The sequence below is a fragment of the Aspergillus eucalypticola genome (genome assembly GCF_003184535.1).
Source record: "Aspergillus eucalypticola CBS 122712 chromosome Unknown BO83scaffold_17, whole genome shotgun sequence".
Taxonomy (NCBI): Eukaryota; Fungi; Ascomycota; class Eurotiomycetes; order Eurotiales; family Aspergillaceae; genus Aspergillus; species Aspergillus eucalypticola.
This window is the reverse complement of record NW_020290291.1, coordinates 753,033-774,865: the sequence shown is the minus strand read 5'-3', so window position 1 is coordinate 774,865 and position 21,833 is coordinate 753,033. Positions and strand designations below refer to the sequence as shown.

Below are 21,833 nucleotides of genomic sequence, written 5' to 3'. Positions count from 1 at the left end.
TGGGTTTAGCGCGGGGAGCTGCTTTCATTTTCTCGGGACCCACGCGAGTCACTTTATTAGAATAATAAACTAGTAATTACGTACCCTACTTCCATGACCAACAAGCGTGGAAATACTATATTTTGATTTGATTGTTGCACTATACACAATATCCCGGGGTGTGAAATGATCGACATCGTGGGTGATTACGTTAGATAATAAAAGGCCAAGATCCATCCACATCCGCAGGTCCATCCGTACATTATGTGCAGGAAAGCCGTCCACACCGGCAAAGAAACCACCGACACGGCTGTCCACATACGCCTACTTTTGAAACCTCGAAAAACCTTCCAGTCGGAGCCCGGAACCAGCGGGGCTAGAGATCATGGTCACATCAAGTGATGAAAGCAAGCGCCAGTGTCGTTCCGGTGTCCATGTCAACCTGACACACGCATTCGTATCTGAGGCCGTGTTCAATCCAGAAGCTGACTCCGATTGGGAATTGTCAACTCATCCGGAACGGCAATGAGGGAAACCAGTTCAACAAGAGAACAAAGGGGGAAAGCATGCACAATGGGTATCCGCCATGCGCTGAGGTAACACAACCAACGAGCTAATTACAGACGACTACCAGTATCCGCGGCGGTCGTAAGGCATGTATTCGCCCCGAGGCGGACTACGAGGCCGTCCATAAGGGCGAGGGGGGGCGTACGGGTCATCATAATGGCGAGGTGGTGGGGGTGGGCGGACATCGTAGGGGTCATCGTAAGGACGACGCGGGGGAGGGTAGTCTTCCATCCGAGGACGAGGAGGAGTGCGGCGTCCGTATCCATCCCGGTCATAATAGTCCCTCCGGATTGGGATGGGAGAGCGTTCCCGATAGTGAGCCCGGGGGCTGTAGCCACGCGGCGCAGGGAACCGCCGGTCATACTCATCCATGGGCGGGTAACTCCGACGAGGGGACCGAGATCGGTACGGGTCACGAATGGCACGTTCATCCGGGTAAGTTTGAATCTAGGAAGGGTATGAGGTTTCTCGTTCCACTCAGATCATAGGTACCAATAAAGTTGCTTACATCGGCAATGCAATTTACGCGGGAGCCTTTGAATTCACGTCCGTCCAGCTTCTCAATGGCCGTCTTCAGGTCGTTGGCGGTCTCGAATTCCACGAATCTTGGGAGCATGTGTCAATGGGGTCCTGTCCGACCGGGTAGGAAGTTGAAGGATTAACCCACCCTCTGCCGAGTTCACGGCCAGTTTCAGAGTAAACCACGTCCAAGCCAGACTGACGCGCAAAGTCTTTGAGATCCTAGATAACCCCAGGATGTGAGTCCATATCCAGGTGCAAGAGTGGTACAGTGGTATCCGATGTGTCCGGGTGCCAGCAATTAGAAAAATACAATATGGAAAAACAGGCCAGAAGGGACCCAAGCGATACAGGGTAGTAGGCGGAGGGATCCTTCGTTCCATCCTGGACAGGGTTGTCCGGCCTCAGCTCTCAGCTCTCAGAGCTGGGGTTCGACCATGGGAGGCAGCCATCCAGCCTTCCTTTCAGTTAGATGGGGTCCGAAAGTTGGTTGGTGAACGACCCATACATCATGAGGAGCTGATCTTCGTCGCCAGGATTCCCTTGGGCCGTAGGTGGAGGAACATAGAATGGAGTACAGGGAAAGGATGAATTAGGAAACGCAAATCGGCCGAGATGCAAGGCGTCCGGTGGATCCAGAAGAAAGGGGACTTGGGCTGCTAACCTGCCAACTTGTTTCCGGGAGTCCAGAAACCATCATGCGAAAGATCGTGCGACGCGGACGAGGCATGTTGGGACGGTCCATTGGGCCAGGGAAGTTCTCCTTGCGGCGCGGTCCACGGGCAAATTGCACGGTGAGGCGCTCGCCTTTAAAGTCACTGCCGTCTGTATGGAGAGTTAAGTCAACCATTAAGATCTTTGAATATGGTGCTTGCGTTGGTACATACGGAAGGCTAGATAATCGTCCTAGATTAGCATGGTCACGCGACAGCTAGGAAGCAAAACAGGGTGACTCACCGGGTACAACATCTCTAGCATCCATCGCATCCTCGTATTCGATGAAACCGAAGCCATTCATAAGCTTGATCTCAGTAATCTTTCCGGAACCATGGGTGCTGAAATGTTCCTCGATATCCTGTTTAGTCACTGTAAAAGAAACCCCACTAATGGCGCCCACCCGGGGCGCCGTGAGTACAATGTCAGCCTACTGCGAATGGTTTTGAAAGAACAAATAACCGAGACAACTGGATATGATTTCGAAGCTGCCAACCCAGTATCCGGAAAACTGAGTTTACCGTGACACAAGCAAGGAAGATTGAAACAAAAGGAAGGAAAATCCGCCATCAATCTCCGGAGGGGTGAAAACCTCGGTGACTCAGGGAGGTCAATCCAGACGCATGGCGATCCAGCGGAATATCCCGATTTCTGTGTCGACGATAGAGGTGGACAAGAAGGGCAACATCCAGAGCGGGTTGAGGAGAAAACAAGGAGACCTAAGGAGAGTTTGTATATGGCTTCATACCATTGCGGGGGAGATTCCCGAGATAAAGTCGGGTGGACGAGACCTCAGTCATGGCGGGTAGTAGTAGATGGGGAGAGAGATAGGACTAGCACAGCGCGCACAATGGTCGAGGTGAAATCCGTCCAGGCGGATCAACAAGCAAATCGCAGTCGCAACGCTTCTGGCCTTGCGGGAACGTGGTTCAAACAAGAAAATTCCGATTCAATGATGGTACAGGCGACCGTAGGGAAACAGATCCTTGAGGGGTCAAATGGGTCGTTATCCTGGGCAATCTAGAGCTGGAAGTTGTGATGGCGGCAGTATTCAGCAAAGTAATAATTCCTGGTGTTTATCCGGGGAATGCGAGGACCATAGAACGGTTCCAGAAGGTAATGGTGGGCCTGACTGATTAGGGAAGCAAGGAGAGGATAGTTTGGTACGCTGAGGGGACAGCTGAACCAGAGATGAAGTAGCTCTCAGGTAAGAGCTGGCTTTCACGCGCGCGCGCACACACACAATCGGGACTGGAAGAGGGTTAGATGGTGACGGAGATCCGGTCGAGCGGGAGAAGGAGAGCGGCAGCACGGGGAATCCAGGGAAGCGCTGGGCAAAGAGAGCGAGACAGGCAGGATCAGAAGCAGATGAGGGAGAAAGGAGAGTTTTGAGGGCGAATGGACCGGGTCACAGCAGGGAAAAGAGGAGAAGCGCGAACTGATTGGGAGAGGCTGACCGCCCTGCCAAACCAGAAATCCGGGTGGAAATGGAAATTCAACTTGATGCTGGCGGTGGGAAGGCACCCAATCAGAGGCCGCAGTCTGGAATCGCCTCACTTTGTTTCCCTCGGCAGGATCCACGTGGCCCCGCCTGACCTTTTTCTGTAGGACTTTGTCCACTATGTTACTCTCTACTAGCTACAGAGGCAGTGCTGTTGCCCATATTTATGAGTTATTCATGTAGAGGCTATTATGCTGAGCGGCCGATCTACATTTATCTTACTCAACACTTCTGAACCAGCACCACTACTCCGGTACAGCCCTGCTGCATTTCTCTATAATTATCTCGGCTTCAGCCCACTCTGGTGGCCCGGTCAAGCTTCCTACTAAAGTAGCTGAATGCTTTAGTCGTTCCGGCATTCTACATACTAGGTAGGATACATACAGCCCCAATAGTATATTAGGCAGTGGTAGCAGGATGTACAGTGATATCAATATGTATATCATATCAATAATTGAAGTGTGTCTATCCTAGTCATCTACTTTGTAGTTTACTGTTCAACATCTACCCCATACTAATATATTAATGTAGAAAAAAAAAACTGGAACCTCCACTAATCTGCACTGGGTCTAGTCCCTGCCAAGCAATTAACAAGGCTGTCAATTCTGCAGGGATGGCATTCGCAGCTGAGATTCAGCGCCAATTAATATGACTGATCTCATCATCAGGCAAAGTGATGCATATTTGCCACAGGGTGGCTGGCCAAGATTACATTGCAATCCTATATATTTTCGTTGATGTAATAGGATCTTCCTGCGATTATAGTCAGCCTTTCATTCAAACAACAAAACAAATTGCGTTCATAACATTGTTGAGTATGCTAGTTAGGACGATGACGTTCTGGCTTTTGATCGGCGTGAACATACTTTGTAACTTTGCATATCATCTATGTACTGAGTAGGCAGTCTTCGAAATAGCACACCTACAATGCATATACTTGACTATAGCTATCGCTACCGATAGTAAATCTATGGATGGGTTAGTATATTACTTTGATGTATATGTCTCTAGGAAACACCAGGTCCCTTCACATTGTATTGGATTGCGCGTTATTCTACCCAGTGTGTCAAAGTTGATATGGTATAATATTGCCTTGTTATGAATCTATGGCTATAATGCTGAGTTACCTGAACACTTTGCCACTGAACTGCCTACGGAAAGTCCTCATAGTTTGCTATATTTGGCCGGCCAAGCTTCCGTATAGAGCAACAATGTGACCATCCATCTTATGCTAGCTGGTGAACTACAGACGTAAAGCTTTTAGAAATACTGTTATGTATTACGTGTCTGGCCGAAGCCTACAGGACGTATGCAGCATTTCCGCCGTACAACAGTTTAGAGACAACACATCCACCGCGATATACTCGGAATATGAACAAATTATCCTCTTGTGTGTAGTAATCAAGTGCTGAGATGTATTGAGGGATCATGCTAAGTAGCAGATATAAAGCGAATCGCGGCACCACATTCCCAGGGGTATAAAGAATAAAAGACAAGCGGCGTTCCAAAAAATAAAGAAAAGAGACAGAAGAAAAATAATATGTATAGTCCAGTAGAGTGCTTGAGTTCAAGATATATTCGGAGTCATGGGATTCTCGTTCTCCTTCTTGTCTCTGCCCTTCTGTGAGCTATTTTCAACTGTCTAAGTCGTTGACAGTTGGAAGAGGGCTCGTAGTATGATATGGCTGGTCACCCCACCCCCCTACAAGCATAAACCCTGGTATCCCAACAATTTCGAGATACACAGGATAGACAGGCAATATAACGCAGTAAATTGACCCTGCGGTATAGTATACGCTTCGTTATGTTCATACGAGGTGGCAAACTTTTCAACCAATTGGCGAGCCTCTCCACAGCCTCTTTCTTCACGAGCCTCGCCAGATAGACACTAAAGGCTGCTCAGGGCGTTGTGGCAATAGACCTCGGGCCCACCTTCCGTGTTTCCAAGGCGAATGATGGCTTCTTTGGCGAGCATGATCACCTCTCTATCCTAGCCCTCCTGGCCTTCCTCAGGTCCATCATAGAAGCCAACATACCATTTCAAAATCTGGACGACATCGCCGGAATAACCAAGCATGCCCCGGGGACCGTAGCCAGTCAGCCAGGCTGTAATAATTGGGGCGTCTGAAGGCCTACCATTACGCAAGTGTCGTTCCTGTCGCTGCACTGACGACACAGGGGTGAGATGTAGGGATCAGAATGTGATACCGTGCATTGGGTTTTTAATGGTATCTTGGCTGGTATGGCCAGGATAAGCGAGATTGACCATTTCTATGTAGCGAAGACACTCTCTGACGTCTGACAACCTTTGAAATGGTTATGATTATATATGTGCTCTTGATGTTGACTCTTACGACGAGTGAGACTCCAACCCCACGTATAGTCATATGAGATAATAGTAATCAACAGATAGAATACCAATCTTGTCGCTAGATAAAGTGAAATAATGTTGGCAACGGTGTAGGACATATGTACTTCTTTTCCCTACACCGTTTTCGACAGGAGCTAAGGCTTTATCCTAGTTCAAGCTATTTAGAATATATATAGGAGTAGTAGGAAAAACCAAAGAAAGCAGTCACCGCTGCATGACATCGAGACAGGTAGAGGAAATAAAGAGATGAGGTGTTCATCATTATTATGTTATATGAATGCAATTAAAATGGTACACTATCTAGAAAGCAGAGTAGGTATGAAGGGTGCAGAATATACGGTATGATGGATATGCCAATGGTCCACTGCAAAGGTAAAGGGAATGAAGCCATAGTCTGCACTAGTAGAAACCGGACAGGCTCCACTTATGAGAAACGATCTTAGTAGGGCCCTAAGCGGGGATCGGTGCAGCACAGAACACTAAGCATCAGGCTACATAGAATAGCATTGGTTTGGGGGCTTCGCTTCACATGAAAATGGCTCTCCTTTGGGGTTTGCCTGAATCACGTGCAGGAAATTATCAAGATGCTAGGCGATTTGTTCTCATTTTATTTTAGGGTTGAGACATTCTGAAGGTCTTGGGCAGGCAGAGCTGTCATTGGATGCTGGGTTTGTAGATAATTAGTAGTACTTAGTAGTTTTCCAGGTATGGGTGATCTTTCTACCGGCACCTCTGTCATATCAGCAGTAGTACGTAGTAACTATGGGCGATGGCATTAATTCTATTTGATTTTGAATTAATGAGCCAGCAATTGACACAGGATATTCTGCCAGCATTCTGACGTCGACTCCATGGTGGGTTCGCTCGGATGGAGAGTGGCAGCTATGATATATCCGAAGACGGCTATCTAGATACTCGGTGCATGTGTCGAGACTCGATACTTACTAAGTAGTATATCCGACGGGATTGACGGCAAACCCGCGGTCGGAGCGGCAAGCGTGCGAGTGATTCCCATCACCGAACCTCCCATTGGCCGACATAGCCTCGGGTAGTCCCAAGGCAGGCCAAGTTCTGCCCGCAACCTCCAGCACCCACCGCCAAATTTTATCCCACGGCCCGCCATATTCTTAGTCACTTTCTCCATTGCCGGTGACGGAGAGGGGACTTACTTTAGCCTACTTACTCTTCTGATCTGGATCCAACGCTTGAAGTTGCTTCTTCCTTCTCCTTCACCATCCCGCCGGGTGCCCATTCCTGTGCCCTTCTCGTTCGCCACTCCTGTCTCTATTGCTTGCTCCCATCCTACCATGCAGTTGTCTCATTTATAGGAGCTCCCCGATCAAGCAACACTACTGTGACATCTCCTCTCCTACCTTGCTCCCTTCCTGAATCTCCGCCATGGCTTCGAAAGGAGCCGTCTTGCCTCTTCTGAGGCGCGAATTGCGACCCACTTGGTCGCGATTCTCCAGCTCCTCCGCCTCTCTCGCCCCCTTCAGCAACTCCGCCCGAATCTCGAACAGCTCCCTCGCAGCGTCCGGCAAGCGTGCCATTCGTCGCACCTCGTTCTTCCCGCCCGTGCAGACTCGAGCCTTTTCGCAATCACTATCCCGAAAGCTGACTGATGAGCATGGCAACTTTGATCCGCGACAGTTGGACAGAGAGTCGGATGAGGTCGATGTCTGTATCGTCGGTGGTGGTATGTAGAATGGCCCGGACCTCTTTCGTTTGGCGTATAGAGGTATGTCACAGGATTCAGTAACTAACCGACTGTCTTTATTACAATATAGGCCCTGCTGGTCTGGCTGCTGCCATTCGATTGAAGCAACTCGCCAATGAAGCCGGCAACGAGGAGTTCCGTGTCATCGTGTTGGAAAAAGCCGGTGAACTCGGTGCACACGTCCTTTCGGGTAACGTTCTGGAGCCTACCGCCATGAACGAGCTGTTGCCAGATTGGTTGTCGGAAGACAATCCGTCTCGCTTCGAGAATGTGACTCCGGCGAAGGAGGATAAGATGCGCTTTTTGACCAAAAACTCGGCCATTCCGATCCCTGCGCCGCCACAGATGAACAACCATGGCAACTACATTATTAGTCTGAACGAACTTACAAAGTGGATGGGAGAAAGGGCTGAGGAATTGGGTGTTGAAGTATACCCCGGATTTGCGGCCAGTGAACTCGTCTACAAGAAGTCGGATGGATCGGTTCTCGGTGTGGCCACCAATGATTTGGGTGTCGGTCGCGACGGCAAGGCCAAGGACAGCTTCGAGCGGGGAATGGAATTTCACGCCCGCGTGACCCTTCTTGCTGAGGGTTGCCATGGTAGCTTGACGAAGCAGGTGGTCAAGAAGTACGACCTGAGGCGCGATAGCCAACCTCAGACCTACGGTATTGGTGTGAAGGAGATCTGGGAGATCCAGCCCGAAAAGTTCAAGCCCGGTGAGATCACACACTCCATGGGATACCCCCTTCCTAGTGACACGTATGGTGGTGCGTGGATGTACCACTTTGGCGACAACATGGTCAGCATTGGCTTGGTGGTTGGGTTGGACTACCCGAACCCCTGGCTGTCGCCCTATGGCGAGTTCCAGAAGCTGAAGCACCACCCTCTGTACAAGGACGTCCTCGAAGGTGGAAAGTGCATCTCGTACGGTGCACGGGCTCTCAACGAGGGTGGATTCCAGTCGATCCCGAAGTGCGCTTTCCCGGGAGGAGCGCTTATCGGTGATAGTGCTGGATTCTTGAACGTTCCGAAGATCAAGGGCACCCACTCCGCAATGAAGTCGGCCATGCTTGCTGCCGAATCCGCCTATGCGGCCCTGCAGGGCAGCTCGGAGGGCTCTGTATTCCTGTTCGACTATGAAGAAGCTCTGCGCAAGTCGTCCATCTGGAAGGAGCTGTACGAGGTGCGTAACATGCGGCCCTCTTTCAGCACGCCACTGGGTCTCTATGGCGGTATCCTGTACTCTGGTCTCGAAGCATACGTTCTCAAGGGCAAGGCTCCCTGGACTTTGAAGCACCATGGCACGGATGCTGCTGCGACCAAGATGGCGTCTGAATGCAACAAGATCGAGTACCCCAAGCCCGACGGAGTGATCAGCTTTGATATCCTCACCAGCGTCAGCCGCACGGGTACCAACCACGAGGAAGACCAGCCAGTGCATTTGCAGGTGGAGGACTGGGACAAGCACACCGATGTTGCCTGGCCCAAGTACCAGGGTGTGGAGAACCGCTTCTGCCCTGCCGGTGTGTATGAGTACGTGGAGGACTCTAGCAAGCCCCACGGCGTGCGCTTCCAAATCAACTCCCAGAAGTAAGTCAAACCCAAATGCTCGTACTGTTTCTCTTGCTAACTAGTCATAGCTGCATTCACTGCAAGACCTGTGACATCAAGGTGCCTACCCAGGATATCAACTGGCAGACACCTCAAGGTGGAGAGGGCCCGAAGTACTTCATGACTTAGGCCTAGCGATTCTTCAACACTCATATTTCGCTCTACCCTTCATCAGGGTACAAAAAGGATTGGATGGATCAGTATCCATTGTGGCGTTGGTTACTAATGTTTGATCATGTTTTATTTCCAGGCCGGTGGATGCCTGTTACGTTATTACGTGTTGAGCCCGGACGGGGCCATGTATATATAGTTGTACTCCATAGTTTGCGGTGACGATGAATACTGAGTATACCGTGATACTCGGGAAATAAGCTGTTTTACTCAGCGTAAGCTAGCTGATAAGCAGCGCAGATGTCTAGATGATGTTCAAGCTGAATGCTGAGGCAGCTAAAGCAAGTCTGATGTTAGATGTGCTACTATACCACACCAGTAGTAAGCCTTGCAGCTGTCATTTGCCTTATCCCACATGCCCTCTCCCACGAGCATATGCTTTGCATGATGTAACCAACTGACACATGCAAATGACAAGCATCCAGGAACACACCTCCGTAAATACACCCGAATTCCATCACTTCCCCATCACAACCCCCAAAGGATGTATCCCCTAACCTCACAACACCGTCATACACACCCTAACCCCCGCAACTACCAGTCCATCAACGCTTCAAAGTAGCAATCTAGACCAACCCTTCACGGAACCCACTTCAGAAAGAAGCTTGATCACTGGAATGGCACGACACAGCTATAAAAAGCGCACATCCGTCTCCGAGTCCCTAATCCTCACGACTATCAAGCCTACTACGACCAAACTCGCCATCACCATCACCATCATACAACACACGATCAATCAACCGTCAACAGCAAACATGGTCTTTGGTACTAATTCCACCAGCATGCCATCAACTCGAACCCTAACCACCACCCCTGGTCCCTCCTCCCCAATGGACGACGAAGACGTCGTAGAAGTGGTCGACACCGCCGCCTCCACTTTATCTTCCTCATCCCCTCCATCCACTCGCCTCATGGCCGTCGGGAAATGCAAAGCGGAACTCAAATCCGGCAATATAGGCCTAGACTGTCCCTGCAGCAGAGGAATCTTCTCTCTATCCCATACCAACGATATCAGCGATAAATGCATCGACTGCGAGCACTCCATCGCAGATCACGAGGGCATTGATATCGATATCCAACGAAAAAGTATGTCCCTTCTTATACAACCCCCCCAAATCTCTTTAATCCATATAACCACTCACCCAACCAACAACAACACCAAGATCTAATCATAAAAAAAATAGAAGACCCCCGCCACACAACCCTCACCAAACTCACCAACCTAATGGACCAATACCCCCTCCTCTACGTCCGCGGCATCCCCGACAGCGGCAAAGGAACCGTGAACCAATTCCGACGTGAGAATATCATGCTCATGACGCGGGAGCAAGAAGCGAACAGTTTCTTTCTTCCTGTGGATAAGCCGCTTGAGGAGTTCGACTCGGAGGATGATCGTCTCCTAACGCAGATTTTTGGCTCGTTTAACCGCCTGTGTAATGATCCGCAGATCTTTTTCCTGGTGATTTATTTCTTGACGCTGTCGGCGTGGTTAAGTGATCGGTTTATTAAGCAGGTGGTTTTGCCCTATTTGCCCGCGCCGGGGGCGGGCATGAGGGGGTTGAGATAGTTACTACTATGTACTAAGTAGTGGGTACTTTTTGGGTATTGGGAGGTAGGTGGGGGGATATAAAATGAATGGTAGTATTTTTGCGAATGTGGGTGTTGTTTAGGTTTAGGACTGTAGTTGTAGTAAATTTGTTGTAGTTGTTATAGTGAAGTAAGAGACGTAATACAAAGAGTTAAGTAAATATATATAGTTCCCAAAACGGTAAAATCACTACAAGAAACCGGTGTACTGACGATCCACGATAACCATAAACCAATCGAATCTAACTAACTATAGAATGTATATCTTAGTTGCTTCCTACTGCATCAAGTATGCAGCAACCGAAAAAAGGGGGTGTCAACGTGACCGACAGATGATGCTGATCACATGAAAAGGGCGAAAAATAAAAAAACAAAAACAAACGACCCTATGACGCCAAGCTCCCGAATGCGAAAGCGATGCTGCTTTTGCCGCTTGCCGAATAAGCAAAAGCAAAGCAAGCAAGCGACAAGTAACGCTGACAGCCCATGTGATGGATGTTCATTACCGACCGACTTTTTTTTTATTTATTCCAATTTGCCCCATGTTGCATAGATGCCTATTTTGTACGTCTCGATTGCTATTGTATACAGTAAGCTGATTCTTCACTTGGGCCACAGCTAATAATACCGACGGAGTGGTACGGGAGTATCATACTAGTCATGATGTCCTCCGTCCGGCATATACCCATGGTCAAGTAAAAAGTAAAAATAGTCTTGAAACGGGATTCATCCCACACCAACCATTCTATTACAGTTTAGATATTCCGGGGAGGCTGAAGGTGGTGCGGTAACAAACTTAGATGGCAAAAAAAGTATGGAAAAGGCCACCTGGCCGGATTACGTATTGTACACGGCTGTAGCCGCTGCCTGCCGACCGACCGACCGACAGTTGAGTCAAAAGTCGCGTCGCGGAAGTTTTCCCATAAAAGCTGAGATTTGAGTTGTGCGTGAAAGCGATAAGTGGTTAGTAGCCTATAATCCTTGTCGAGGCTATTTCCGTCCCCTGCACTAAAATCGAATGAACACCGACCGCAGCGCAAGGCTACGATCGGGGGGGTGGGCAAGATTTGTGGATCGAAAGGCAGGAAATTGCCTGAGATCTACTATAAGTTGTCTGGGGTATGTTATTATGGTATGGAACTTGGCTGGAAAGAGGCAAATCAAACGCCAAATGAGAGGCGAGAACAGCCTCGCGCGGGATGAACCCCATGACGCGACCGACGACGCGACCGGCGCGTACCGGGATGAGCGACCTCACGACTGGTCCAACTTTCGTGGACAAACAAAAAGACTGTGACTCAAAAATGAGATTCATCAACAGCGGTTAGCTGTGACTGTGATAGTGTAGTGTAAGTAGTGATCTGTTAGAATGTTTTGGAATCATATTGATGATCATCGATGAATCGGGCCCAACAAGAAAAAATCTTCCCCAAAGGCTGTATTTTTGGGGCTCGGAAGAAAGAGATCAGGAAGAGTGAAAGGGATCGAAGAAATTTTTGTTCAGTTGGCAACCGCTAAAGCGGCAAGGCAAAAGAAAAGAAGAAAAAAAAATGAAAATGGAAAAAAAGAAGGAGTGAAGGGGAAAAAGCCGAGAACAGTAAGGCGGAATGATTGGTAGACTGAAGAATGGATGGACTGGAAAGTGGGTCAGAGTTATCAGTTGCAGGAGCGACGCGGACTGGCTGGGGAGATGAGTGGCTGCAGGCCTGCAACCCCAGCGTAAGGGGGGCGACAGCCAACGAGAACGAACGCAGGTGTGGTGAGTGGAGTCGCCGATCAACAAACCAGAGATGACGGAATGGCGCTTGGCCACCCAAGAGCCGCTAGTGGAGGCGCTAACACGCAGCGAGCAGTGCCAGAGCGGCCACTTCCATGGGTGAAAGCGAGTGGAAAGCGAGTGAAAGCGACCGCTCGTCGCTGCTTTTGCCGCCGCCGCCGGGCCCAGCCCCCCTGACGCCAGCTGCGCCCGGGCGCTGTGACTCAGCCTATATAAAGGCCCAACCTCCCACTTTCCTGTCGCTGTTGGAATTTTTGATCCTGGTCTTGGCACAGCCCGGAAAGCCATACTGTCCTCTCTTCCCGCCCGCCATCCTCCCCTCCCCTCCCTATACACTCTCTCCACACTCACGTACGGTTTGCAGAGATTACTGCTGATATCAGCTGTTCTTATCTCTGCTATTAACCTGCTGAATCTAAACACATTTCCGGGAAGAAGTTTTTTTTAGGGAAGCCAAGAAAAAAAAGAGTATCAAATCGGGAAAGAAAAATTCTTTCTTCCCTTTTTCTCTTTTTCTTCTGAACTCCAAACCGTTATCAGTCTCCGTTACTGAAACAGGAAGTTTGCAGCCTCAGGTGTGCATCTTCGCCACTCTCTCTCCAAATCGCAGATAGACATTCCCAATTCATACAAAAACCAAGAAAAGCAAACAAAACACACGCACCTCCCCTCTCAAAAAAAAGTTGTGTCATCTACCACAAAAAAACAAACGTGCTTTTTCTGTCATCTCACACTCCCTTCCTCTTCTGCATCTTGTTCACTTACTTCCATCCATAAGTTTGTGAACGCTGCTGCTCTTGAGTTAATCTCCCCTAGAAAACACTTGACTGTGCTTTTCTAGTCCCCTGGTCGCTGCCTTATTCTCCCTTCCCATCCACATTATCCTCCTTCCTCCACGGCGGCTTTTTGTCATCGCCTGTCACATACCTCTGCACTCCACCTTGACTTCATTCCGTTTCGTCTTCGAAACGGTTTATTGCTTGGATCCCAGAGCAGTATTGCTGCAGGGGAGACATTGACTTGTCCATCTCCCGCAAAGGGTACGTTGTTCTCTTCACTTGGTCTTGACCTCACTTGTCTTGCCTTTCCAGGCAGACACCTCAGGTGCCTGTCGCTCTTGAGTCTCTTTGAGCGTCATCTCCATCTGTCACTCACCTTGTCTGTCCACTCTTGACTGACTTTGAGCTCTGCGTCTATACAGACTGCTATTTGCAAAAAGCTTTTCTATCTACTCTCAGCGTCGGCTGGTTTACGGCTCGAGTATTCCACTACTCACGTCGCGATGGATTCTCTTACGACCCATCCTTCTACCGCGCAGCAGGCCCGGGCCTTCACTTCCCCCGCCTCTCTGTCCTTCCCCGGTGGTGCCGGCGATCTGACTCCGCCTTCCGATAAAGACGGAAACATGGCGATGGCTCAGGGTGCGAATGGGATGATGAACGGTCAGCAGCAGGGAGGAAATGCCGCTAATGGCAACGGGGTGGCGCCCGCAACTCCAGCTGCGACTCCCGGTGCCAACACTCCGGGAAGTGGCATTGTGCCTACGTTGCAGTGAGTATACTCTTGCTGTCTCTATTTCTGGGTCACCAGATTACTGAACAATGATCTCTCTTTTCCTTTGAAGAAACATTGTCGCGACGGTCAACCTTGACTGTCGTCTGGACTTGAAAACGATCGCTCTCCACGCAAGAAATGCGGAGTACAACCCTAAGGTATTACTTTCCACACCTCCCTGTGCTTGATATGTCAGGGCATAGTGTGGCTGAACTGTTCTTTTTCTTCCAATAGCGTTTCGCGGCCGTGATCATGCGTATCCGAGAGCCGAAGACGACCGCCTTGATCTTCGCCTCCGGCAAGATGGTGGTTACTGGTGCCAAGTCGGAGGATGACTCCAAGCTGGCTTCCAGAAAATACGCACGTATCATTCAGAAGCTTGGTTTTAATGCCAAGTTCACGGATTTCAAGATCCAGAACATCGTGGGTTCTTGCGATATCAAGTTCCCCATTCGCCTGGAGGGTTTGGCCAGTCGCCATCACAACTTCAGTTCCTACGAACCTGAATTGTTCCCCGGTCTTATCTACCGCATGATGAAGCCTAAGATCGTGCTGCTTATCTTCGTCAGTGGAAAGATTGTCCTCACTGGTGCTAAGGTCCGTGAGGAGATCTACCAGGCGTTCGAACTGATCTATCCTGTGCTTTCGGGTATGCATTGCTCTCCTCACTTCGGATTTGAAGTGGACATCGTGCTAACCAGTCGTAAAGATTTCCGTAAAGTCTAAAAGGGCATCGCCTTTTCTTTTCAGGAAGATCTCGACCACCAGGTCATCCTTCCCATTTTCATCAACTTGTATTAACACTTGGCTTTTCCCCTTGCACTGGCCCGCGAGGTTGTACTATGAACGGACAACGCGCTTCAACCCAGCACGGCTGATGCTTTTTTTGCTGTTCCGACTTTTTCTCCTTCTACACCTTTGCACATCACGATTTTCATGCTAGCATCTGTACGGCGTTCGAGCGATTGGTCTCTATTATCCTTTTTCCCTTCCTGTTTCAACAAACAAAGTGTCTCACCATCTTAGATAGTCGCACACCGCAGATTCAAGGGGGCGGTACTGTGCGCTGGTCGAATGGTTGCCTCCTTCTAATTATTGGTTTTCTGTTCTTTGCCTATTGGCAGTGATCCTCGATGTGTATGGCTTTGGTCATCGCTCGAGGTGGTTCGGACCTCCGAGGACTTGCTTGCTATTGATTCGGATGGTCAACTCTCAAGCTCAAGCACCCAAAAAAATCTTTCCTGTTTATTGTTCTAGATCGCTACGCTCTGCTACGGAAGTGGATGAAATACACACTGGGAGAATGAAGGATGGGCGCGCGTGCCCAGGTTCCAAATAGTGGCACAATTATTCTTGACTATTTCTTTATTCCTCTTATGGGTAGAAAATGAACTCGAGACATGCATGCGCATATCCCTTGTCTGATCCAATGTCATATGATGTAGAACGTCTGTGTGGTTCTGTCGGACATTAATCTTAACTATATAGTAGCTTGTAGTAGTTTATAGTTTAATTAGTCTTGGCTGTGTGTCTTATTAAAGTGTGTACCTGATAGATAGATAACTCCTGCGGACGGACGGACCCTTGCATGAATTTAATTTCCCCGGGATTCGGGGTTATTATCTCCACCCCCTCTGTTCTTCCTGAAACAGTGGGTGGTACATTATTGTCATGCAGCTGGAGCCTGTCTTGATATAGGTGATACTTTGTGTGTCTTTTGAGGTCAGGTCACGTCGACCATGCTTTTTCCAATGAAGAACTGCTCTAGTTTGGTGTACTCTTGTCCCTGTCTGTCCGTCTACATATGAGTCTGATCAACATACACACATTAGAGGAAAACGATGAAAGTCAGTTCAACTAAAAGGATAGAATAGACTTACCTCTTATATAGCGGTATTGGAATAACCACAATTGAATTTTTCAAACGCCCTGTAAAGCCAACCCACCAACCATATCCGTAACAATTCCCTGAAGCCCTAATCTGTCTCTCCTTGTCCCCTTCTGTATGATGTGCTGATAGGCATAGTTCCAGTTCTGTGTTGGAACTTGAATGGACTCGCGCCTTCTTTGCTACTTAACAAATTGGAAGTCGTTCCCTGGCTGCCCGGGGGGGGAGGAGCCATGCCCTGATATGTAATGAGGAAATGTCATGTTTACTTTACAGGGAACATTTAGTCGAGACTAGGCACCGCTGTTTTGATTCTGGAGTGCACTTGTGAGAAGCTGTGATGCAGATAAGTGGGTGGCTGTTGGGCTAGCAACCTTGCACAAGGACTCAGTAGGAGTGCTAGCAGATAAAACATTTCCAAGTCGCTTCTTTCTGTGGTTGATAGATAGATATCCTAGCAAGACCGCGCTTACACGTCTTGCTTGCAGCCGGATCGGCCAAACCTCCTAGCATCGAGTCAGGTTATGGCTTTAATGTCTCTTATATCCGCTAATTCTTCATTTTATCAGACCAAGTGCACGTGGTATGTCCCCAACCTCCATACATACATACACACATCTTTTACTGCATAGTATTTCCACCGTCAATATATACAGTCTAGTTAAGTCTACACAACGGCAAACTCTAATCTATATTAACCCCCATTTTTGTTTCCTCACAGCAAACTACCTCTCTTCGCTTTCCTCGTCTTCAACAACTCGTCCATCAACCGCAACCCCTTCGGTCCTGAACGACTGCCATCCTCAGTTCCATTGAATTGACTCTCCGACACTGCAGCGGGCCACTGCCACAAGTCGTGCAGTGCAGGATCCAGCTTACCTTCCAGTGCGTCGACGATCTTGTCGCCCAGCACTGGGAGGAACTTGTATCCGTGGCCGCTGCCGCCCGTAGCGAGGAAGAGGCCAGGATGGTCGGGGTGGTATGTTATGATGAAGTCGCCATTGGGGCTGTTGCCAATTGTATATATTAGCCAGAAATCCAACCAGGTAGACAGTTGAAAGGGGGATTGGGCACTCACGTATCAGTGTACCAGCAAACGCGAGTCTCAGCGAATGGCCGGTCCGCAAAGGAGGGAATCAGCTCCTTCAAAGCCTCTCGGAATGCCTTTTCGCCTTCGGCAGGGATAGGCACTCCCTTCTCTGGCAGACTGACTTGCATGTTCTGTCCCTCGTCCGTGGTGGTGCCAGGAACCGGGACCTGGACAGGATTAACGTAACCGTAAGCATGTCGGGCAATCTTGAGCATGTTTTTGCGCGGCGGAATGATGAAGATGCCCGTCGCGAAGTTGAGAATCGTAGGCATATGCTCGAAACGTTTCTGTTCTTCGTCCGAGATGCGAATGTATGCGATCGCTTGACCGGTTTGGACGGTTCGACCGCGTAGATCGACGAGCTTGGCGGTCCAGGCTCCTGTTGCGAGGATGACAAGGTCGGCTGTCAGGGATGATCCGTCGGCAAGGTTGACGCCAGTGACTCTGTTGGTCTTGTCGTTGCTGTATCGGAGACTGCTCACGTCGCCAGTCTTGAAGATGACCTTTCCTTCCTGGTCCAGACGCTGCTTGGTGTACCGGACACCCGCTTCGGCGTCGGACCAGCCTGAGCCCCAGTTCACGTAGCCACCTGCAACGCTGCGGTTCACTCCGTAGGCCGGGGCGACTCGCGCGACCTCCTCACGCGTGGGGAGGAGTTCGACATCCTGGCCGGGGATCTGCTTGACGTTTTCGTAGCTCTTGTTGGCGTAGTCGCGGGCATTGGTACTACCGGGGGGATAGACCAGGAGAAGGCCGTTTTGGGTGTATCGGCCTTCTTTACCCCACTCGGTGTTGCGCCAGAGATCAAGGGCTTCGGCGGCGAGTTTGGCGTAGTGTGGTTGGGAGTAGTCGGCACGAACAATACGGGAGGAGTCAACGGATGAGCCGTGCGGGTTGGGGATTATTGGGGAGGCCTCCAGGAGGGTAATCTGAGAGTTGGGATGACGGTGCGAGAGGGAGAGCGCAGTAGATACTGGATTGAATGAGCAACTTGGCTCATGCTGGAATGTCGGGGGAAAAGAATGGGTGCGGTGTGTGTGTGGTGCGACTTACGGCCGAAGACCCCTCCGCCGACGATAAGAATGTTGGCGGGGAGTGACATGTTGCGGGTGGAGGAACAAGATATAATGATAAGAGAGAAGGCGAGAATCTGAATGGAGTATATTGAGAGGAGGTCGACTCTCAAAGGATGAGGGGAAGAAAGAGACTATATAGTTGGTGGTATGATTTGGAGATGCAGCGATAACGGCGCATTGGCAAATGAAATTAAGAAGCTCGTGCCTGATTGTCTTGGCGGTCGGTGTCCGATCTTTGAGTTTCTCCAACTTCTCCATCATTTCCTCTCACCTCCGCACCTTTATTCCACATCACTCCAGTCGCCGCAACCATGAGCGCACCACGGGTCGGGCGAGCAGCGCTGAAGAAGGCCAAGTTGCCTGCTTCTGCTTCTGCTTCCAAGCCGGCGCCTCGATTCCCAGTAGCAGATGGCACCGGGTTAGTCCTTACGAACTCCGCATTGCCCATGTCGCTTTGCGTCAGCAATAAATTCAGCCCACGCCTACTGACTTGCTGTATTATGCAGACCCAAAACCCTACCTAAACGGGCCAACCAACACCTCAAGGACCTCCCGTCGACGCCTCCGCCCACCCCCGTATCCCCCAGAATCATGACCATCTTCGGCGTCAGCGCCCTCACTCTCAGCACCTACATCGGCTACCTCTACGCCTCCTATCGTCGCGAAGTCACCCAATCGCAATCTCTCTCCGTTCCCCACGATGTCTCCGACCGCTACAATCACACCGCACGCACCTTCGACGCAGACGTCGAAATGTCCGAGAAAGTCATGCGCATGGGCTCCAAGCGCGCAGACCTGATCAGTCGCGCACGCGGCGATGTCCTCGAAGTCAGCTGCGGTACGGGTCGAAATCTCCAGTATTATGAGCTCGGGCAGCGGAGGGGACTCGATAACAAGGGGCGTGTCGGTGTGCATGGATGCCGGTCCGTCACATTTGTGGATCTGAGTCCGGAGATGGTGGAGATTACGAAGGCCAAGTTCGCGAAACAATTCCCGGAGCATGAGGTGCCGGTGAATTTTGAGGTGCAGGATGCGGCAGGTGTGTCTAGGCGTCCGGTTGATCCGTCACGGAAGGGTGACGAGGGCTATTATGATACGGTGGTGCAGACCATGGGGCTTTGTTCGATGCCAGATCCGGTGGGCACATTGCGCCATCTGGGGACGGTTGTTGAGCCGAACAAGGGTGAGATCTTGTTGTTGGAGCACGGGCGGTCGCATTATGATTGGCTCAATCGCATCTTGGATAATTTGGCGTCGGCGCATGCGGATAGGCATGGGTGTTGGTGGAACCGGGATATTGGGAAGATTGTGCGGGATAGTGGGTTGGAGGTGGTAGAAGAGAAGCGCTGGCACTTTGGGACGACGTGGAAGTATGTCTTGCGGCCGGCGAGGGAGGAGTGATGGTATAGAGGATGTTACTTGTATATTAGCTAGGGATTTTTGATAGACCTGGATGATTGGATGTATTTGTAAATATGCATAGCGGGGTTATAGTTGTGACTATATAATTAGACAATTTCATGGGTCACAATGTGAAGATGACTTGTGTAGTATCTACTCGCTACTATTCACCTTAGCTATAGCTGTATCTTGTAGCTTAACTAAAGTAGATATCGAATAATGAGGTAAGCATAATACTTATGAACATAGTAATTAACTTGACTACTGACATATATTGATAGTATGGAAACATGAATAAATATACTTCTAATCCTACCAAGGTACTATAGTAGCTGAAACATCAAACCACTATTCTAACCCCAGTCTCATCTATACCATACATCACCAGATTATACTAAATTATCCCTAATACCAAACTTTAACCTGCTACTCAACAACCAACACCATAGTATCCCACCCCATTTTCCCAGTCACGCGACGCGAACACATCACCGGGCCAACCATTCCAAACCAGAACCGGTGTTGAGAAAATCCATCAAAACCAAGGTTTGACCCGATCATCTGAGAACGAGAAAAAGCATTAGTTCGTCGAGATGAAGTCAAGATGGCGTTGTGATTACGATGATGCTCTGGATCTGCGTCTGCGGGGTAAACATAGATGTGTTGGCGTGGACTAAACTAACTAGATCTAGGCTAGGCTGGGATGCTACCTGTGGTGTTGTGTGTATGTATGTACTTATGTAGGTCCCCTCACAGGATACAGTGTATATATTATCTATTATTAATGTAGGTATTGTGTGTGTATGTGTATGTGTATGTGCATGTAGAATAAAGTTTATCTGTATAGGAGGGGCGGAGAATATGGGTGGGTAGTGGTGTGCAGTGCAGGTATTGATGGATATATTGAAGTTTGGGAGTGGTTAGGTACATGCTTTAGATGTAGGGAGGGAGAGAGGGAGGGAGGGAGGGAGGGGGAACATGCGGTCTATTATTGGGGTGAGGGTTATTTCTACTTTGCGTTGAAAGGTACGGAGAGTTAGTAGTAGTAGTAGTAGTAGTAGTAGTAGTAGTAGTAGTCACTGAGTTGTTTAGGGTTCCGAGAGCCCAGATCTAGACTACTTACTACTACTATCTACGGAGTATAGTATTTAAGAATTCAGGAGTGATATACTCCGGCTGACGCTTACTTGCCATCTATTGTATACACCTACTTTCTTTTACATAGATAGTAAATAGACACATCAGTGCTTTGAATACGAGAGCTGAATAGTGGGACAGACCCATCTCCAAGAGTACCGTGCATGAAATCCTGACGATCTGTGCACCGACAAAAAGCTGAAGAGGTGGGATGATGATGTGCTGCCGATGACGATACACAAAACTTCAATTCCCAGCCTGTCTGTCTGTCTGTCCTGCTGTATTCCAGCTGCAGATGCTGCCCGCCACGGAAGAGAGTGGAGATAAAGTACATACATACATACATACATACATTGCAGCATGTGAGTTGTACGACTTCCCCTTCCACTCTACCTACCCACTCTCCCACCTCTCCGTCTCTACCCATCCTCTTCCCGTCCATCTGCATTGCATTCCCTGGACTGCAGGAACTATGACAATTGCATACGTACGATGATGAATGCATGGTGGAGAGAGAAAGTGGAGGGTGGAGAGTGGCTGTGACTGACTAACCAACCCATTGTCTTGTCTGCATTATTCTTTTGTTGCTCCGTCGAGAACATACTTGGAAACAATGGATAACATTCTCCTCCTAGGCAACAGACAGGTAAATAACGATGGAGTATGAAGATGAGACCTGGAATGATTCATAGTTATTCGTTGGTTGGTGAACCGTCCACCTGTCGCATAAGGTTGGTGATCCCTTGCTGAGATGTGATACATCGCTCATTTTCCCGATCTACAATAGGAAAGGCAGATAATATTTACTGTGTGTGTCTGTGTGTGCACACACACACACACACATACATCGTATAGATGAGGCCATAGGTATATTCTGTCCTATCAACCACTATCTATCTACAAGAGACTGGCCAGCTCCCCCTGCTACTGCAGTGCACAGCAATATGCATGACAGCCTCGTCGCGGTATCCCGAATCCACAGGCTTCCCCCAGCCAAGACTAGGAGTGGCGAGGCCCGGGTTCCATGCAGAAAGGAGCGCGCTGTGCCCTTTGTCCAGCTCTGGTCTTAGCGCGACCTCTCATCCATCCGATTGGGTCCTCTTCCAATCTTCTAGACGACCCGGCATCTACTCCACTCTCGCCGATCTGATTCGCCATAGGCTCCAAACGG

General features: G+C 49.5%; 6 protein-coding genes across 6 annotated transcripts; 4 read left to right on the top strand and 2 right to left on the bottom strand.

The window, feature by feature from the left end:
• Window positions 1-420: 420 nt before the first annotated feature.
• Window positions 421-2,789, bottom strand: BO83DRAFT_65904 (putative pre-RNA splicing factor Srp2). Its single transcript, XM_025537514.1, has 7 exons — window positions 2,528-2,789; window positions 2,023-2,151; window positions 1,953-1,958; window positions 1,730-1,890; window positions 1,214-1,287; window positions 1,055-1,151; window positions 421-993 (listed from the first exon to the last, which is right to left on the bottom strand). The coding sequence occupies exons 1-7, from the start codon at window positions 2,577-2,579 to the stop codon at window positions 607-609; spliced, it is 906 nt and encodes a 301-aa protein (XP_025386836.1). The 5' UTR covers window positions 2,580-2,789; the 3' UTR covers window positions 421-606.
• Window positions 2,790-6,774: 3,985 nt separating this feature from the next.
• BO83DRAFT_438661 (electron-transferring-flavoprotein dehydrogenase) lies at window positions 6,775-9,345 on the top strand. The gene is made up of 3 exons (XM_025536113.1): window positions 6,775-7,347; window positions 7,439-8,960; window positions 9,011-9,345. Exons 1-3 carry the CDS (start codon window positions 7,050-7,052, stop codon window positions 9,108-9,110), a joined length of 1,920 nt encoding a protein of 639 aa, XP_025386835.1. The 5' UTR covers window positions 6,775-7,049; the 3' UTR covers window positions 9,111-9,345.
• Window positions 9,346-9,907: 562 nt separating this feature from the next.
• On the top strand, window positions 9,908-10,822 carry BO83DRAFT_418416 (uncharacterized protein; the record flags this gene model as incomplete). The annotated part of the gene is made up of 2 exons (XM_025534817.1): window positions 9,908-10,238; window positions 10,337-10,822. The coding sequence occupies 2 exons, from the start codon at window positions 9,908-9,910 to the stop codon at window positions 10,717-10,719; spliced, it is 714 nt and encodes a 237-aa protein (XP_025386834.1). The 3' UTR covers window positions 10,720-10,822.
• Window positions 10,823-13,798: 2,976 nt separating this feature from the next.
• BO83DRAFT_315778 (TBP-domain-containing protein) lies at window positions 13,799-14,796 on the top strand (the record flags this gene model as incomplete). The annotated part of the gene is made up of 3 exons (XM_025527639.1): window positions 13,799-14,067; window positions 14,141-14,228; window positions 14,305-14,796. 3 exons carry the CDS (start codon window positions 13,799-13,801, stop codon window positions 14,794-14,796), a joined length of 849 nt encoding a protein of 282 aa, XP_025386833.1.
• Window positions 14,797-16,553: 1,757 nt separating this feature from the next.
• Window positions 16,554-18,228, bottom strand: BO83DRAFT_341021 (NAD(P)/FAD-dependent oxidoreductase). The gene is made up of 3 exons (XM_025528610.1): window positions 18,102-18,228; window positions 17,037-18,021; window positions 16,554-16,965 (listed from the first exon to the last, which is right to left on the bottom strand). Exons 1-3 carry the CDS (start codon window positions 18,148-18,150, stop codon window positions 16,674-16,676), a joined length of 1,326 nt encoding a protein of 441 aa, XP_025386832.1. The 5' UTR covers window positions 18,151-18,228; the 3' UTR covers window positions 16,554-16,673.
• Window positions 18,229-18,403: 175 nt separating this feature from the next.
• Window positions 18,404-19,612, top strand: BO83DRAFT_409356 (class I SAM-dependent methyltransferase). Its single transcript, XM_025534126.1, has 2 exons — window positions 18,404-18,542; window positions 18,631-19,612. Exons 1-2 carry the CDS (start codon window positions 18,436-18,438, stop codon window positions 19,523-19,525), a joined length of 1,002 nt encoding a protein of 333 aa, XP_025386831.1. The 5' UTR covers window positions 18,404-18,435; the 3' UTR covers window positions 19,526-19,612.
• Window positions 19,613-21,833: the final 2,221 nt, after the last annotated feature.

Coding starts and splice junctions, on each gene's coding strand:
- BO83DRAFT_438661 (XM_025536113.1), top strand. CDS start 7,050: ATGGCTTCGAAAGGAGCCGTCTTGCCTCTTCTGAGGCGCGAATTGCGA. Junction 7,348..7,438: donor TGTCTGTATCGTCGGTGGTG/GTATGTAGAATG, acceptor ATTACAATATAG/GCCCTGCTGGTCTGGCTGCT. Junction 8,961..9,010: donor TTCCAAATCAACTCCCAGAA/GTAAGTCAAACC, acceptor AACTAGTCATAG/CTGCATTCACTGCAAGACCT.
- BO83DRAFT_409356 (XM_025534126.1), top strand. CDS start 18,436: ATGAGCGCACCACGGGTCGGGCGAGCAGCGCTGAAGAAGGCCAAGTTG. Junction 18,543..18,630: donor CCAGTAGCAGATGGCACCGG/GTTAGTCCTTAC, acceptor TGTATTATGCAG/ACCCAAAACCCTACCTAAAC.
- BO83DRAFT_341021 (XM_025528610.1), bottom strand. CDS start 18,150: ATGTCACTCCCCGCCAACATTCTTATCGTCGGCGGAGGGGTCTTCGGC. Junction 18,022..18,101: donor CGGCGGAGGGGTCTTCGGCC/GTAAGTCGCACC, acceptor CATTCAATCCAG/TATCTACTGCGCTCTCCCTC. Junction 16,966..17,036: donor GTTTGCTGGTACACTGATAC/GTGAGTGCCCAA, acceptor AATTGGCAACAG/CCCCAATGGCGACTTCATCA.
- BO83DRAFT_65904 (XM_025537514.1), bottom strand. CDS start 2,579: ATGACTGAGGTCTCGTCCACCCGACTTTATCTCGGGAATCTCCCCCGC. Junction 1,152..1,213: donor GGCCGTGAACTCGGCAGAGG/GTGGGTTAATCC, acceptor CATGCTCCCAAG/ATTCGTGGAATTCGAGACCG. Junction 994..1,054: donor GCGTAAATTGCATTGCCGAT/GTAAGCAACTTT, acceptor TACCCTTCCTAG/ATTCAAACTTACCCGGATGA.